Raw genomic sequence first — 17,997 nt, forward strand, 5'->3', positions numbered from 1 at the left:
CAATAATACTACTGAAGGGCATATAAAAAAAAATTGGACTTATCGACTAATCTTTCTTTCTTAAATACTACCCGTTACAGGCATTCTGATCATTATATTACACTTTGTACAGTTTAAAAGTCAAATAATGGCAAATTGTGTTTCTTTCTACATTTTGAATTAATTATAATTTCTGCAATATAACCTTAGCATCAGATAGTGATATAAACGAATGTGATCTGTACTGTGATATATGAATTATCAATTTCGTATCATGAATTAGATAAACAGAAATATGATAGTAAAACAAACTATTTTAATCTGTTCGTGTGAGTAGGTAACGAGAGATCTAGGCAACTCACTAACGTAACCATTTGTGAAAAATGAAATATTCAAAGTTTAGGGGTTTGAACATGTACATTGAATGACAGGAGGAAAGCAACGCAATAATTGAATTATGAATAAAATTATGTTTTAAATATTACAAAATATATAGAAAATATAAGTTTAGTTTCTCATTGAAGGTGTTCAATAATAGTTTTTTGTTTGATTGTTTGTTGTTAAACGCCGCTCTCAGTAACTATACAAGTTCGTAAATAATCTTGTCTGGACCAGACAATTCAGTTATTATCATCAAGAGCACCGTATTGGGATACGATGACGTGCATCAACCAAGTCAGCGAGCCTGACCACCCGATCATGTTAGTCGCCTTCGTACAAGCATGGGTTGTTGAAGGCCTATTCTAACCCGGATCTTCACGGGTATTCTATTTTAATAGTAAGGTACAATGAAATTCTGTATATGTCCATAATAAGTGTGTATAACTAGATGGATAATATGTCCATACACGCCAATTAAATGGGTTAGACTGCATATGGTTCAATGATGAGTTCTTTCACAAGTCCATATTTCAAGACATGTATTTGATATTTATAATAACTCCACAAAAACTACACAATGGCGACAAAACGGTACCAGCATCACTGATACCAATAATACAGGAGATACATATAATTACTTTAAAGTTAAAACATGTATCTAAATAGACGATTAGAAGGATTAAAATATACACTTCCGACATTTTTTTGCATTTTTGTTTTCGTTTAGAGAGAGAAGTTGTGACTGGTATCTGATGGGTACAAACAGGTATTCCCTTCCGCCCAGGTTTTACGGCAATGCTATAGCCCAAAATGAAACAAGCCTAGATGTTCAACAGGTTCAGGCTGACATGTCCATCCCACTTGGGCTCCTTTTGAATCTAAATATAGTTTCTCGTTTAAATGAAAATGATATGTTTTTAAAGACTAAGCGTTAGTGTAGCCGTGAAGTACAACTATCCAAAAGATCCCATGCATGTCTATATATCTTCAGACGGACTCTCCATGTTACCTGTCGATATGTGTCAAAAGACAAATGAATTAAATATTACAGCACCGGTGAATAGGTTATATGCGCGTGTCAGCGTCGATCCTACACTATCCTTTTCTGCAAAATACATATATACTGATGAATTAACGTAGTAATACTACGAAAATATATGTCCAGATGTATAAATCAGTATCATCTCGTGATCTTTATTCGTGCTTTAAGCTCTTTTTCTACCGGAGATTATGGGGTGTTACATCACACCAGAAAGCTAGGTCCAAATTCAAGTCATAATTTCATGGTCCGACTTGTATGTTGGAAACTAATATCGCAATATGGCTGAATATTGCTTAACGTGGTATTAACCCGATTACTCACATAAATATTCCATTTTCTTCATGCATGTTCTACAGTCATCTACAGTCATCATATATATATATATATAGGCCTGATGCTAGAATAACATCTAATTTCTAAAATGAACATATTTTACAGAAAAAAATAGTTGTTAAACAATAGTTATAAAGTATAATAACATGGAGCCAAGAGACTTTCTTCATTTTGCCAAATATTGGGCTGTGTTGGACATATTTGTTTCGGGGTCAGTATGACAGACACACCTGATGCATTTAAGTATAAAGATAAGTAAGTATCGCTGTTGTATATATTCAAATATGTTTGTGATTAAACCAACCTTGAAAAATATTGAAAGATGAGTAGTAACTATGTCATTATTTCAAATTAGAATGATAGCACATCAGGAAAGCATGGCACTTTAATATACGTATCTTGTTACCCCAATAGTCTTTTTAAGTAAGAGCAGCATGTTTATCAAGAATATAGGTTTGGTGCGTGACTTTGGTCACAGTACTTTCAGAAAGTGTGCATATTCTGTTTATCGGCAATAAATAACATAAGACGAATTATACGGGTAAATACGATTTACTTCAGAACTAGTATAGATTACTTAAGGTTAGGGGGAAATGTATGTAATTAACAGAACCTTGGACGGGTTTAAAGGATTTGGGTCCTGGCTTGGGCTTTGTGTTGGACGCGTAGACGGCATTTCCAGGTCTGACGTGTCAATGACCAAAATGATGTCTGATGCAATTCTCTGCCTTTTCGGGTGAAAAATGCGTTTGGTCTTTCCGCATATTCTCCCAATTTTCTCGTCGAAAATCTGTCCTTTTTCTCCCAATACCCATTGTCACATCGCTCTCACTTTCGGATTTGATTGTTCGGTCACTGCGTTTATCTACCTTCTCCAGCAACATTTATTGGGAACAACTCACTAGACACATACCTCTCAAAAATAAGGTCAAATTTACGACGTTTTCAAGTTGCGAGTGCATGTTCGAATCTCCATAAATGACGTCATGATAGAATAATGTTGCCGAGTGCGGCATTAAACAACAGACAAACAAAACATATTATCTTTAAGAATTATGTTAACAATTCCGATGCTAAAAATCTCACAATCTCCATACCTCTTTCTCTGTGTTTAATATGAAAACATCATAACTTTTTTTTAATAATCTGGAGGAATAATAATGTCAATACTATCATAATTATCATCATTATTTATGTTACTTATCCTCAAGTGAAGTAGTCCTCCGCACTATAAATTCAGTGAAGAAGCCCATGAACATATTAACTATGTAACATACATTAATGGAAATTAGACGAACAGTTGAAGAACATTTCACGTGGGACCAACAGAGGGAATTATGAATATCGACTTGCTTATTATTTTTATTTTTTATATTCATGCTAGCTTAAACGATCTATTGGTTTCATTTATTGTTATGGTATCCACAAAATAAGTAGGATCCGATGTTTTCCCTTTTTGATGAAATAAAACCGAATTATATTTGCTGTTTACATATCGAAGTTTGCCAAATTGTTACAAAATGTTTGCCCACAGCAAGGCTACGTACTCCGAACACAGTGTGCGAGCTCAGCCTATGTTACCGCTTATAGATGAAAACCAAGCCTCGCTTTCACACAGGTTATAAATAGATTCAATGCTAAAGACCCCATAGTGACGTCACAGCCCCTGTCACAGGAAGTGAAAAATCCTGGGCTCTACACCTACCTCATATAAACCTTTAATTACAACCCGACGGTACCATGGTGGAATGAGGAAATAGAACAGACTAGACGAAAACGTAAATCAGCCTTCAATTAAGCAAAACGCGACTACAAATATTTAAACATAGCCCACGAACTAAACCACCAGGTTCAAAAACTAGTCCAAATAGCCAAAAGTAGAGACTGGAAAAAATTCGGCGAAGGTATAAATAACCGTACAGATGCCAGAATGGTCTGGCGCAAAATCCAAGCCATCAGAGTCTTAAAACGACATAAACCCCCCCCCCCCCTAACATTGACAACTCAACCAACCCCGCCCAAAAAGCAAATAATCTCGCCAACCACTTTTCGGCCGTTAGCAGTAACACCAACTTCAGTCAAAAATTCCAAGATAAACTTAAAACAGAAAACAAACCCACAAAAGAACCAAACAATAACAATCTAGAAATAAATCAACCCTACACAATGGTGGAGCTCCTATACGTAATCCAAAACAGGAAAAAGGGCACAGCCCCAGGATTAGACCTAACTTCTTACCAAATAATTAAAAAACTCCCCCTAAAACTACTCCAGGCACTACTCAAACTATACAATCTCATCTACCTAAACGGACAGGTTCCTACTCCCTGGAAACAGGCCCTAGTCATACCAATCCCTAAACCTAATAAACCAGCTAATCAAGCTAACTCATATAGACCAATATCCCTAACTTCAAACTTATGTAAAGTAATGGAATCAATGGCTGAAAATAGATTAAAACATTACTTAACCCTAAATAACATCATAAACCCAGATCAAAGCGGTTTCACTCCTCGCCGCTCAACCCTAGATAACCTCGCCCGACTAGAACAAGATATTAAGACAGGACAACTAAATAAACAATATACCACAGGCATCTTCTTAGACTTCTCTAAAGCTTTCGACATGTTATGGCACGACGGGCTAAAACAAAAACTTCAATAAATAGGACTCAAAGGTCAGATAATAAACTACATCCAGGACTTCCTAAACAATCGTAAAATAACCGTGAATATAGACCAAACTCTATCGGACCAATGTCCCCTAGAAAATGGCACTCCACAGGGCAGTATCCTCAGCCCCACCCTCTTCAATATAATGATAAACGATCTATTCGAGGGCCTATTCCCTAAAGTACACACATCAAATTCGCGGATGATGGAGCCCTCTGGATCCGCACTAAAAGCATGAAAATGGTCCAAAATTTACTCCAAAAATCTCTTAATAAAATACAACAATGGGCTGACAAATGGGGCTTCTCCCTTAACTCAGAAAAACAACAGGAATAGTATTCAAACATAAAAAAACATGAAACCCGCCTCCCCAATCCTCCAGCTAAACAATCAAACAATCAAATTTCAAAAACAAACCAAATTCTTAGGACTTATTTTCGATGAACATCTCACCTGGGATGCTCACATCCAAAACCTAACAACTAAATGCAGTAAAGACCTAAACACCCTAAGATGCCTTACTGGCTCTAACTGGGGAGCCTCCAAAGATACCCTCCTCTTTCTCTTCATATCACTAATTAGACCAAACTAGACTACGGCTGCGCCATATACAACACCCTAAACAACTCTCTATCTAAAAAAACTTGACTCAATACAATATCAGGCTCTCAAACTAATTACATGCACCCAACATGGGACTTCCTACACTTCACTTCAGGCCTTAACAGGAGAAATGCCACTAAGTCTACGCAGGGAACAGCTAAGCTTAAATTTCTGGGCCGCGTCCCAATCAAACCCTCTCATCCAAAACTTAATAAACCAAAACATCAGCCCCAAAAACCAAGCTCTAGCTCGTAAACACCCCTTACCCCAATATCCCAAAGAATAACAAACTAGCTAAATGAACACCAAATTAAAAATCTTAAACAAAACTGCAAACAATCAAATATCTTCACCCCTAAACATAAAATACCCAAAATAGACACAACACTAGCTAGCCAAATAAATAAACAAACCGACCCAAACATAGCTAAAACTACCACACTAGCATACATACACGAAAATTGGCCAAATTGGTGTCACATTTACACGGACGGATCCTCAGATCCGACCTCCAAACACACAGGTTTCGGAGTCCATACCACACAACCAACTAAAAAACCACAAAAAAATCCTAATACTTACCGACTCCCTAAGTGGACTGCAAGCCCTCCAAAACAAAATTACCCCAAACCGACCTAAATTAATAAATCAAATACTTAAAAGCTCCAACGACTCAAATAGCCAAATCAAAAAAGTGCTCAGCAAACCACTAACCAAACCAAAAATTCTCCATCCATCAAAGAAAATCGACAGAGTAATCACTAAACTCCAATCAGGACACACCAACCTAAATAACCATCTAAAAAAATTAAAAAACACACTGCAAACAACTAGAAACCCCAGAACACGCACTCATCCACTGCACACACTACCTAATATAACACATCGAACCGCATTACAAACCACCCTCAATCTAAACAAGGCTCTCACTCTAGAAGCAATACTAAACCCACAAAATAAACTTCAAGGCCTTAGGCGTATTCTTAATAAAAACGGAACTAATAAAAAGGCATCTAAAAACACAATAACCTATCAAATCAAAATCAAATAAACAAACAAACATCCACCATACCCAGCTCCCTTAGTCCTCCTCCCCAACCCCATCGGCATCTATTCCAAATCTCAAAATTCTATATAAGCAACCCCTAAACCCCCCTCTTGGGTTTCACACACCACTTTCGCCCCTTTCGGAAACACATTAAATGGCCTGGCCGGGCCCGTGTGCGAAATACGCATCAGTCGGAAAACGCACGTTAAATATCCAAAGTAAGTAAGTAATCCTATATGTACATGTAATGTTTTCATATATTTCCCATTTCCACATATGTCAATTTATCAAAATAATACCTAAATATAACCCATCCATGCACTGTAGAGGCTGTGAGAACATGTTTATTGACGTCACGTGACCTCAAAATATTATCTCACAGGGTAGAAGTCATTCACAAAAATATGGGTTCCATCTATCTTAAAGGGAGGAGGGGCAAATTCCTATGTTTCCTTCAATCACTGATCAATAAGCTTACTATATCCAACTTAAAGTGACTTCGAGGGGGAAACTGGGGACTGTCATGTATCCAATTAAAAACATGTTTACAGTTGTAGCTCCTCCTATTTTAAGTTGGATATAGTAAGCTTATTGATCAGTGATTGAAGGAAACATAGGAATTGGCCCCTCACAGAGCGGCCAGAAACATAAATAAATCTGGCACCTTACTGATAGCATCACATTCTAGTGATAGATATGTTACTTTAGGGCAGTTTAACATCGTTTGTTTAAATTTGTGTTGACTGATATGTCATTGAGGGTCTAATTTGTGTGTCAGGGGCCTAAACTGATGGTTTACAGGTTGTGGTGTTTGACATTTGGTTCTTTCTGTCTTAAGCTGTCTGGACATAGTTTGTCAGTGTTACCACACTGAACAGACATTTGCGCTTAAATAAATCAGAACTTAAATCTCAAATATGTATTGGTTTGTTAGTTTTAATTAGGGAAAGTAACCCTTCGCAGCACCGGAAGTAGTCAAGATTTTAGTCACGTGACCTATATCAGTAAAATGATTGGCTCAAACGTATCGTCTGCTGTAGCAGTATACTACTTTTACTGTTGTGGTGGACGATTACTTTTGGATTATACCTTGGCTATTGCATTTTTATGCTCAGTCATGGCTAAATCAGGTGTTTCAACTGTTATTTTCTTGGAACTCACTTGAAATACCAGTCTCTTACTAACTATTTATCATGATGCAACTTCCAAGTGACACCACTGGAGATTTATCAAGAAAGGTATGAACATATTGGAATTCTGGCACCTCTAAAACTAATGAATTTTCAAGTGGAAAATATCAAGAGTACATTTGTACCAATTAGGCTTGTGTATGCATAAATATTATATAGAGGTTTAAGCGCTTGTAGAATTTTGCATCCTATGAATGTATGTGCATTTATGCCATCCAACAAGTCAACAAGAAAAAATAATAGTATTCCTCCTGAGAAAAATGTAAGACATCGTATCATAATGGTAGCCCATGTCGTCCTTGTCAGGTATGCATACAGTTGGGACAATTCTAAAAAAGATGATTCTCATCATGAAATGAATAAACCTTATTATTCAGGTGAAAAGCATTAATATCCAGTGAATATATTTTGTAACATGGAAAGCTAGTAAAAGTAGGAAAAAAATTGGTTCAGTAGAAACCTTTTTTTCAAAAACTCCAGTTGACAGAGACTATAGAGTGAATATGTCGTCTGCTAGCAAATTGTATTTACTGTTTGTAGGCCGCACTTGAGAACGAGGCTTGGTTTTTACGGGAAAAGATATCAATTACAAAATTGAGGCTAAGCTCGCACACTGACATATCGTGCTAGGCACAGTATAAATGGACTGAGGGAGGGCGGTATTCCTCCTTGTGGGTCACCTGCTTGGCAATATGGGACGGGAAAACTGCAGGGGGTGAGGACAGTTAAGTTGATGGTACAGACAGATAAAAGAGATCGTTTTACAAATATGAAACCTCATTCCACAAAGGAAGAGGCGAAAGCTGAAACTTGTTGAGATTTACAGAACAAAGGCAGTTATTTCTAGTTTCTTACTGACTCTCGAGGATAGATTTAATAAAACAATGTGTGTGAGTGTGTGTGTGTGTGTGTGTGTGTGTGTGTGTGTGTGTGTGTGTGTGTGTGTGTGTGTGTGTGTGTGTGTGTGTGTGTGTGTGTGTGAGGAAGAAGAAGAATTGAACAGCTTAAAAATGGCTACGTAGTTCGGGTAGATATGTAGAATGCCCGGCCAGAATGACCCTTGAGTCACTACAGTTTCAGTCATTAAAATGGGTAAAACAGTATTTGAGTGAAAGAAAACATTATAAGTGAGTGAAACAAAAGACATCAGTACAGGCACACCCAGTCCCCCAACCCTAAGTCTGCATTTACCGATACTCATACCTGCCACATCCTCAACCACTTACTCTATTCACACAATCATCTCACAACATGATCGCCAACCCTCGTATCACAACGCGTGCACGCACACACACATCGCATTCTTCTTTCCCCACCATTATGTCTACGGCAGCCTTAATGGATCCATGCGCATGCTTTCATACATAATCCATCCTCCCACCATTCCCAAACATCCATCGAACTATAACTATATCCGCCCTCATGTATTGGTATTCGTGCTCACATACATACACCCTCCTACCATTCCCCTACATCCATCGCACTATACTATGACCATAACCGCCTTCGTGCATCCGCACGTATGTTCACATTGCATTGCATGCATCGAATTACACGTTTAAAATATCGTCAATATTTTACAACATATACATATTAAATATCAGCAAACAGAGATTATTATAACGCAATAGATTTCATCCGTCAAAACATCACAGAAAGAGGAGCAGCCTTGAATTTTACAACGGCATCTGAATGCACTAAGAAGTTCAACGTTACTGGTCAGGAGGTGAGAGATGCGTAAGATTACGATAAACTTCAGTTACAGATCTCCATTACGAATATCTAAAGTGTGAATAAAGATCACAGCTTGCTATGACGTGTACTGTATTCCTGCAGAATTAGCAATGTCCTTAGCTCTAATATTTATATCTAAATGCTCATGTAGACCCATATGTTTATAGGCATGGCCATATTATATTCTACGCAAATATCACTACATTTAAAAACAACGCTAGATTTAGTCTTTGAGGGGCATTAAGAATTGATACACATAAGGAAAACTATTTATGGATGTCAACGTCTTTATTATGAGGAACCCAGCGTTTCGGAGTATATACTTACTCCTTCATCAGGTGAATATTATTAAATGCTATGAGACAGAGAACATACATATGTACCTGTAAGAACAACAAAAGTAAAAAGATAGCAAAGAAGGAAACGCAACAAGGGAAGCCAACAGATAATTGGCGCTGATTACCCCGGCCTCCCGTTTGCCCATTGTCTATTTCCCATTACCAATCATTACCAAGTTAAGTTTTGGCTTTAATTTGTCCATCGATAATCAACCATCAACGTATATTATCTGAACCCTATAAAGTACGAGAATATGAAGTCTACTGTGTGAGTGAGTGAGTTTTTAACATTATTCAAGTTATATCAAGGCGCGTTAGTTTAATGTGGGAGGAAAGCCCGAAGTGATGCAGGTCTCAGACGTTTACCACTTCGGTGATACACACGAGCACGGGTATGGTGCTGACAAACCTAGAAACATAATCGGGGCGAACCGGGATTCAAACCCACAGTCATAGGTTTCTGGCATGTCAAAGGGACGCAACTCTGCACAGCAAATCGCGGCGCCGTAGACGACTGGGCCACCCGTGCCCCCTGTAGTTTACTGTGAAAGTGTTTTCCAAATATAATATGTGTTACTATTGACCACTTTCTTAATAGCATTGTGGGTTCAAAGCTTTCGGCCATAGAATCCGTGCCATTTTTCACTTGTCAGAGGGGTACACAAAGTACGTAATCTGGACTAACATTTTTGGTTCGGAGGCTAGGTTAGATCGCTGAGTTTGTGTGCTGGCGATTGGGTTCCTCACTCACAGCGTGGGTTCAAATCCCAGACGGGAATCAACCAAAAAAAAGTACGAGAATCTGTACTTTACTAAGAAAGTGTTATCCCAACAATAACATTTGTTGTCAAGAAAGCACAATAAATGTATATTCGGCTTTGGATGGGTAATACCATCAGAGACATTTACGGATATTGATGATGACTTGGAGGAGCTTCGTAACGCACGTCTTCTCAATTCAGTGTGTGTGTGTGTGTGTGTGTGTGTGTGTGTGTGTGTGTGTGTGTGTGTGTGTGTGTGTGTGTGTGTGTGTGTGTGTGTGTGTGTGTGTTTGTGTGATGATACATCTGTGAGGTTTAAGTTGATTTTGAGAAAATACAGTAAAAATGCTTGACTTTGAGCTCCTTGTTTTCTTTAAATACGATGTACCGTGACATTATAAAGTGAAGTGGTTTATAGGTAGATATAACACTAATCTATAGATGTAAACACATTTGAAGATACGTCTGTGTGTTTAAAGTTGATTTTGACCACACGGGCCAAGTCGGACCCAACACAAGCCAAACACTTCTGATAGAGACTATTTTGGGAATGTAGGGGAAAAAGGGCTTCACTTTGAGACCCTTGTGTTCTTTAAGTACAGCGTTCTGCGACACTATAAAGTGGTATTTAGGTAGATATAACTCTAGTCTATAGATGTAAACAAATTTAAAGATAGATCTGTGAGGTTTAAGATGATTTTGACAGCCCGGGCCAAGTCGGACCGAACACTTCTGACATAGATTTTCGCAAGGAAATACAGTAAAAATTTACTTTACTTTGAGCCCCTTGTTTTCTTTAAATACGATGTACCGTGACATTATAAAGTGGTAGAAAAGGTGCACATACCGGCAGTTGTTGAAAGCATCAGTAGCAGCAACCGTACGAGTAGCAGGTCGCCCATCATTGTCGCTTTCACAATGGCAGTTTTAAGCTCCGCTTCATTTCTTACGTAAGTCGCAGGAGTCTCGGTATTTGGGAATTGCGTCTTACATACGCCGGGACAACCTCCGCCACCAGGCGTGAAGCGCAGGGAGGCCCGGAGTTACTCAGGCATGTCACGGGCACAGGATCTACGGTAGCTACTCGGGGACATATCTAACAACAAAACAGGTGTGAAGAGTCGTTTGTTTGTCTGTTGTTTAACACCACACTCAGCAATAATCCAGCTATACGACGGCGGTCTGTAAATAATCGAGTCAGGACCAGACAATCCAGTGATTGACATCATGAGCATCGATCTATGCAATTGGGATACAATGACATGCATCAAGCGAGCCTGACCATCCACGTGCGGAGTTGACTCATATGGTTTTAAATATATTATGTATAGCCTGATTTATGTATGATCTCTCGCAACTATTTTAAAATGGCTTGTGTACTTTAATAATAGATTACCGCCTCTGTGGTCTAGTGGTAGAGGGTCCGCCCGGAGAGCGGAAGATCCGGGGGTCGATCCCCTGCCGCGTCATGCCAAACGACGTTAAAAGATGGTACTTGTTGTTACCCTGTCTGGCGCTCGGCATTAAGGGGTTAAAGCAAGGACTGGTCGGCTCGGGGTCAGTATACTGTGTCTGAGTTGGGTATTCATGTTAAACTGCGGCATGGTATCTCAGTGGGCTAGCACTATAAATCGGCATCAGTATGGACTAGTACAAGCAGCCACACACACACACGTGCATGCACGTTGCTATAAGTGCAATAATCTTTGACGCGACGTTAAACCCAATTTCACCTCACCTCTATATACATTGTATAGATATCATATCTTTCACGTATAAACGACATCTCTTATACAGGGAAACGCCGTGATGTGACTGGAATACTGTTCACAGCGGCGTAAAACCTAACTCACTCAATCCTTCATATAGAGAACATGTCTCATATAGATGGCCTAATCGTCACATAGAGAGCTGCGACTGTCCCATAAAGAATCCTAATGTATTCCAAAGATATGTTTTCCAAGATGTCCCGAATCTCCTTTCGTTCCGTTTCACTTAACCAACCTTAAAAGTGGACGATGTCGTGTATTGCGTCAAGTGTCACCTTTCTGACACGTCTATTTCAATGGATCCTAAATGTACATAACGTCGAATAAATGCACAAAATATTTTTTCTAAAATAACGATTTTGACGGCGATCGGCAAATCTTTTGACTTTGAATCCAGAAATGGTCTCAATAATGTACCAGACGACAAATTCAAACAGCTAACTCCCCACGTGACTAAATATTGGTTGCAATAAAATACTTTGAACGGCAACATATTATATTTGGTGTCGCGGTCTTAGCAGTGTGCACACCATTATGGGCACTGGCCGGATGTCAGTACCAGTTAAGACACCTGCCTCTTGCTAACTTTAAGGATAAAACGAACACTGATTTGACGCATGCGTGTCTTGTCTTATGCATCTTGTGTACTGTTTTGCTACTGTTCAGTGATATTACAAATCAGACATGGAGAATTAGTTTGTCCTACATATAAAAGCCTGGTCGCTTACAACGTGAATGCATTTCCCCAGGAGAAATGTGTCTCTGCAATTGATTTACACCTGATGGAATCTTCTTCCCATGTCTATATTTGGGTTTGCAGTTGTCAGGTTTTCTTTTTTACCATGAAGCACCCCAAGCTTGCCATGAGAGGTGTCTATGCTTGCCGTTTGGGGCGACTAACGGGATCGGGTAGTCAAGCTTGCTGACATGGTTGATGCATGCCATTGTGTCACAGTTGCGTAAATCGATGCTCATGATGTCCATCACTGGATTGTCTGGTCCAGACTCGATTATTTACATACCCCTGTCATGTAGCTGAAATATTACTGAGTGCAGCGTTTAAGAACAAACACAATCAATACCATAAATATTTATTTAGAAACGTTATGATATTACCTTGGTTAGGGGCTGGAGAGAATGTGGAAGTAATATGTTCTAAGTTTGTGGTCAAGTATTCTAGATAGATCGAATTCAGCTTGTATGGCCCCTGTAATAGATGTCTCTATGGCGAGATTATCCTGTCACTCTATAGTGGGTAATTACTGTTTAATGTCAAGTTGAAATGAAATGAACCAGTGTTTTGATTTTCGTGTTTTCATTTGCGCGAGTACAAGATAATTCATAATTGTAAGTACTGAATGAATTAACACAGGTGAAACAGCAAATGGAGGACATTGTTCTTCAGAAAAAGAAATATTAACATAAGTACAAGTTGTGACATTATATTCATGACCAGCATGGTAAATCAAATCGTTTATTAAATCCAGTTCAGGCAAATGAAGCAATAACACTCATTCAAAACTTAAACCAACATCTATTATGACCACTCGGTAGCAAAAATAAACTTCGTCAACCACAATTTATTCTGCTTTCATTTCCTATATCAACTGATGACTGATATGGTTGAAATCAAGGGAATTGTAGTGATGCCCCTACCTTTACTTACACCCTGTGGACGGTATAGTGCACTAGAACAAATTCATATATGCTTGTTAACAGCGTTTGTCCATGTTGTTATCTGTCAGGGACCAACCATTTGGTATTCGGGAGGAGGGTGGGTGCTGGGATTTTATGGAAAAAACAAATGTCCCAGAAATTGCATCAAACAATAGAAGTTATTATGTTTCAGCCTGTTGAGAAAAAGAGATAACACAGAGATAACATGGTTGCTAGGTCAGTTTTAGTTATAAGAAATTAACTGGTTTTGCAGCTGAAGCTGAAAAGTATCTTGTCTCAATACCAAATCCAACGTCACATCATACATTATGAGATGTGCAACATAAAATACATACTGAAACATGTTTCAGTATCAAATAACATGGTTATGGATATTTGAATAATGAAAAACCAAGACACGGAAGGACCTTCCAGCTGTAAATGTGGATTAAATCACAATGACATTGATACATGGAACTGTTACTACGTTTGTAAATCAAACACGAATGAAACTATCCACCAACAAACAAGTTAATATATATGAATACGGGTAAAACAATGTCCTACTCCATCAGTATTTACATGATCAAATTACACCGCTGTGGACCTTCAGCGTGATGACGTCGCGTGTGAACCATACGAGGGCGTTTCAGCATATGTCGGAACGGAGATCCTATAATTTTATAGCCCATTAGTACCCACATGTACCCAGTTCATACTGCACAGAATGTTCGATACCTTTCAACGTCAACCGTTCAACATCTCTGTGGTTGTGATGTTATTTCTGCACGCCTCTGTCAACTTAAGCGTTCAAAAAAAGCCATACTCGGTTTTATACCTATGCATGTAGCCACAGAATATACAAAATACTACACAGATACTCCACACCTAAGTAAGAAGATAAAAGACAAAATGTACCCAGATAATTAACAATATCAAAATCACCGACCGTGACATGTTATACGTCATAAACGTAGTATGTTAATGTGAACATATTTATATACAAAGTCATCACATACTAAACAGTTCCCATCTCAGCAGAGAATAAAAGAAATGCTCCAACTATTAGCTGTCGTATGACAGATTGGAATAAATAATGACAGCTTGATAATCTCTATATGTACCCAATCAATATCGATACATTTTACATTGCGATGAACAAATACTTCTTAATCTAATTTGTTTTTGAAGTCTTTCATGTTGCCTTGGGTTCGATCCCCATATTTCAAGTAACATTGATGCAAAACAAAACTTTCATGGAATGACAACATCGAGTTAACAATCAAATAGGAACTGAAAATGAAGCCAAAAGCGAGGCTCCGAGTAACAAGGACATGGCGGCAGGAATCACACCACGCCCTGCCACAGGTGAGTCTGGTGTGGAAGCAATGTTTGTGCCAGTAGTGAATGGTGTTGATGTTGATAATGATGATGTTTCTTCACGAGAAATGTGTGTGGGTGAAGCAGAAGTTAGGCCTCTTGTGTCGTTAGAAACACGGGCTGATGTCGTAGAAGGAGCTGTTTTCGATGTTATATCTTTAGTCATGGTAATAGAAGGTGTGCTCTCTGTAGATACTAATGTAGATACCGTTATGGTTATGTTCGTACTTGCTGAATTGATAGGAATACCGTTGTCGAATGCAAGAATTGTGATGTTGAAGCTGTGCCCGTCTATTAGAGGGACTATATTTCTAACAACCCCGGATTGCCCATCAACAGAAAATGTTTTACCATATTCAATGCTGTATGATACATTATTCATGTCTAGATCTGTTGCTTTCGCGGTCAAGATATCACTGTTTGGCTCACGGGGAGATATTTCTAAAGTGTGTGGTATATTTTGAAATACTGGTGGATATATATTTTTCGGACCAAACACAGCATTATAAACAGATACGTTAGACTGGTGGTTATTGTTGTCAAACAGATGGAAGTAAAATTTGTTCTCATAATAAGAAGTAAGCCAGGAATTCTGAGGAATAAGTAGATTCTTACCATCATCTTTAGTAACTTTAAGCAGTGATTCTGATGACAAATCTCGCGTTATGTTATTGATGACCCGAGCATATAGCCACGACTCATTTACTTGTGGAACCAAGATCTCAACATACATATATTTCTTCCTTCCTCTGAACTCCTCCTTTGTTTTAGAAAATCCAATTGCCGATACAGAATCTACTGGATATGAATAAAACCCATTAGAGCTGTCATAGAGTCTGTCGGGGAGATTGTCCTTGTCAACAACGTCATTGACAAGAAAATCATCCAAGCCATCTGCACCTATGCTATCAATTCTAACCTGATGAATCATGTCATGGTAAGATATAGATTCAAACACAGACAGCTGGGGATCACCTAGTGGATTTATATTTTCAAATGTGGCCGAATAGTTGTAAAACCTGCCCTTAAGTGTTGACGTCATCCACCATCGTGCTGTTTTGGTCTCGCGGCTGACGATGTCACCAAAGTCAACAGTTAGTGATGGTTGAATGGATTCCATCCCTAGTTGTGCCCTGGTGATTTTAAACGACACAAGCAATCCTTTTTCATTTTCTATGATTTCTGGTTGCCCAGAGGATATCTTTACCTGTCGTGCAATCCCATTACCCTTATTAGTTACCATTACTGCAAGGGGGAACGGAACCACGGGTTCCACTTGGGTCGTCATAGGGTCATCGCCTTGCACATACTTTTCATGGAAGTAGGCAAGTGTTAGACTTGGATTTGGCGTCACGGTTATTGTGTCTGGTAGAAGGGGGACGTTGAATTCCTTATCAGCTACAAAATATGACAGAGTTCCTCCAACATCATAGTTGACATCCTCATCCACAGCTGCACCTGTGTAAGCTACAATCAACCAGTCAGCTGAACCCTTGACCCCGGTGGCTAATGTTCCAGTTCCAGACACGTCACTGATCCCCTCTAACTTTGGCTGACCTGTTTTGAAAAGACAAGAACAATGGCCCAATGACAATGTGAAACAAAACAACATCAATGAATATTTGCAAACTACCGTTATTACCAACTTGATTTATTTGACAATGAGCTGGAAGAGTATTACTTCCCTTATTCGCCTTTAAGAAGCTTTTAATGTTATTACCTAAACCATGTTGTACTATAAACATGAGATTTACAAAACTGACTTCACGTGATCTTACCAATAGAGAAAAGGTTATTTTCAAGAGATCCATTTCCCCCTGTTCTGGTTATGAAAATGTTCACGTCAATTTTTTCCAGAGATCCTTCTTCGCCATTTTCTATTTCTAATCGAGCCTGGAAAGCATCCCTGGTCAAGACAAGGTCCTGTGTAATCCGTATTCGTACTTTAGCGCAAATTCCTTCTTCTGGTTTTGCCTTAAGAACGAGAAGTACATGTATAATCAATAAGAAACATACTTTACAAAAGTACCAGAAGGAAACAAATCCCCTTGGCCCCCATAGATTCTATTGAAAAAATCCTCGGTCTGTAACTTCAAGTCCAGCCTGTTGAGATCATTTCCGTCTAATATGTCTGTCCGTATACAAGAGTAGTTATTGAACCTTCAAAACAATAAAATGGAAGGTACACGCCAATATAAAGAGAGTGAAAGTCAAACTTGATGCCATGGAAACGGAAGAAATATAATTTCAAAAAGTCCCTAAATAGCAAGAGGCACCAGATGACAACTTGGTCCCTATCTGTGCAAAGTTTCATGAAAGAATATATATTTGTTTTAGAGATATGATCCGGACAAACACACTGCTATGGACACCACTATGAACACAAACGTATATGCCTCAAGGTGACGCCTAGCATATAATCCAACCAAATAGTGTTCACCAAACAAAACGCAAGGGTATAACTAGAAACACATTACTACCACCTAGTTTACGGTATATGGTGAAAATGTTAACGCGAGAGAATAGTCAGTTTCGATTTAACGCTGAAACAGATTCCACACTGGGTGAGAGTCAAAACAGCGCCCAAAACAAGAGGTAAAAGAGTACTGTGAGAAAGCAAGACACAACATTAACTCCTTAAGACCTTTAGGATTAAATAGCTATGATCTTCATCCAATTTCACAAAGATATTATGCCCGCATTGTACAGGGTATTGATAAAAGGTCTCCATCAAATTCCATTATTGAGAATCTTGGACAACTACTGCATATGTTGATAAATGTAAACTTTTTTTCTTAAATCAATTCTACCTTCAGTTTGTACATGTGTTGAACATGGTAACATGGTACTCTATGTGAATATGAAGAATAATTATGACTGTATCTGGGAAGTTAGCTTTTCTGAGAAAGAAACCGAAAAAACCATGGCATGTTTTTGTAAGGTGTGTGGATTGATAGTGCATTAAGTTATGTGTAATTAGTAACATCTGATAACGGTTCAAACATCGAAATTCAAGCCATAATTCATTTGGAGCAGCAAACTGTACAGCGAGGCAGCTTATACGCTGGGTAGCCATGTCCACGGTCCTTCAGAAGTCGAGTTATAAAATAA

General features: G+C 38.6%; 2 protein-coding genes across 5 annotated transcripts in view; both read right to left on the minus strand.

Moving 5' to 3' along the window:
* LOC139444038 (uncharacterized) overlaps window positions 1-11,081 on the minus strand; it is a 59,240-nt gene extending 48,159 nt beyond the window's left edge. For all 3 annotated transcript variants that reach the window (XM_071224943.1, XM_071224941.1, XM_071224944.1), the window contains exon 1: window positions 10,929-11,081. In XM_071224943.1, coding sequence (XP_071081044.1) covers window positions 10,929-10,986 — 58 coding nt within the window. In that variant the 5' untranslated portion in view covers window positions 10,987-11,081. The remainder of the gene's footprint in view (window positions 1-10,928) is intronic.
* A 1,880-nt stretch (window positions 11,082-12,961) lies between these two features.
* LOC139444078 (uncharacterized) overlaps window positions 12,962-17,997 on the minus strand; it is a 32,056-nt gene continuing 27,020 nt past the window's right edge. For both annotated transcript variants that reach the window (XM_071224988.1, XM_071224987.1), the window contains exons 30-31: window positions 16,665-16,860; window positions 12,962-16,443 (exon numbers count right to left, since the gene is read on the minus strand). In XM_071224988.1, coding sequence (XP_071081089.1) covers window positions 14,789-16,443; window positions 16,665-16,860 — 1,851 coding nt within the window. In that variant the 3' untranslated portion in view covers window positions 12,962-14,788. The remainder of the gene's footprint in view (window positions 16,444-16,664; window positions 16,861-17,997) is intronic.

This window comes from Haliotis cracherodii, unplaced genomic scaffold (assembly GCF_022045235.1).
Source record: "Haliotis cracherodii isolate W230 unplaced genomic scaffold, xgHalCrac1.p SCAF_5, whole genome shotgun sequence".
NCBI classification, from domain to species: Eukaryota; Metazoa; Mollusca; class Gastropoda; order Lepetellida; family Haliotidae; genus Haliotis; species Haliotis cracherodii.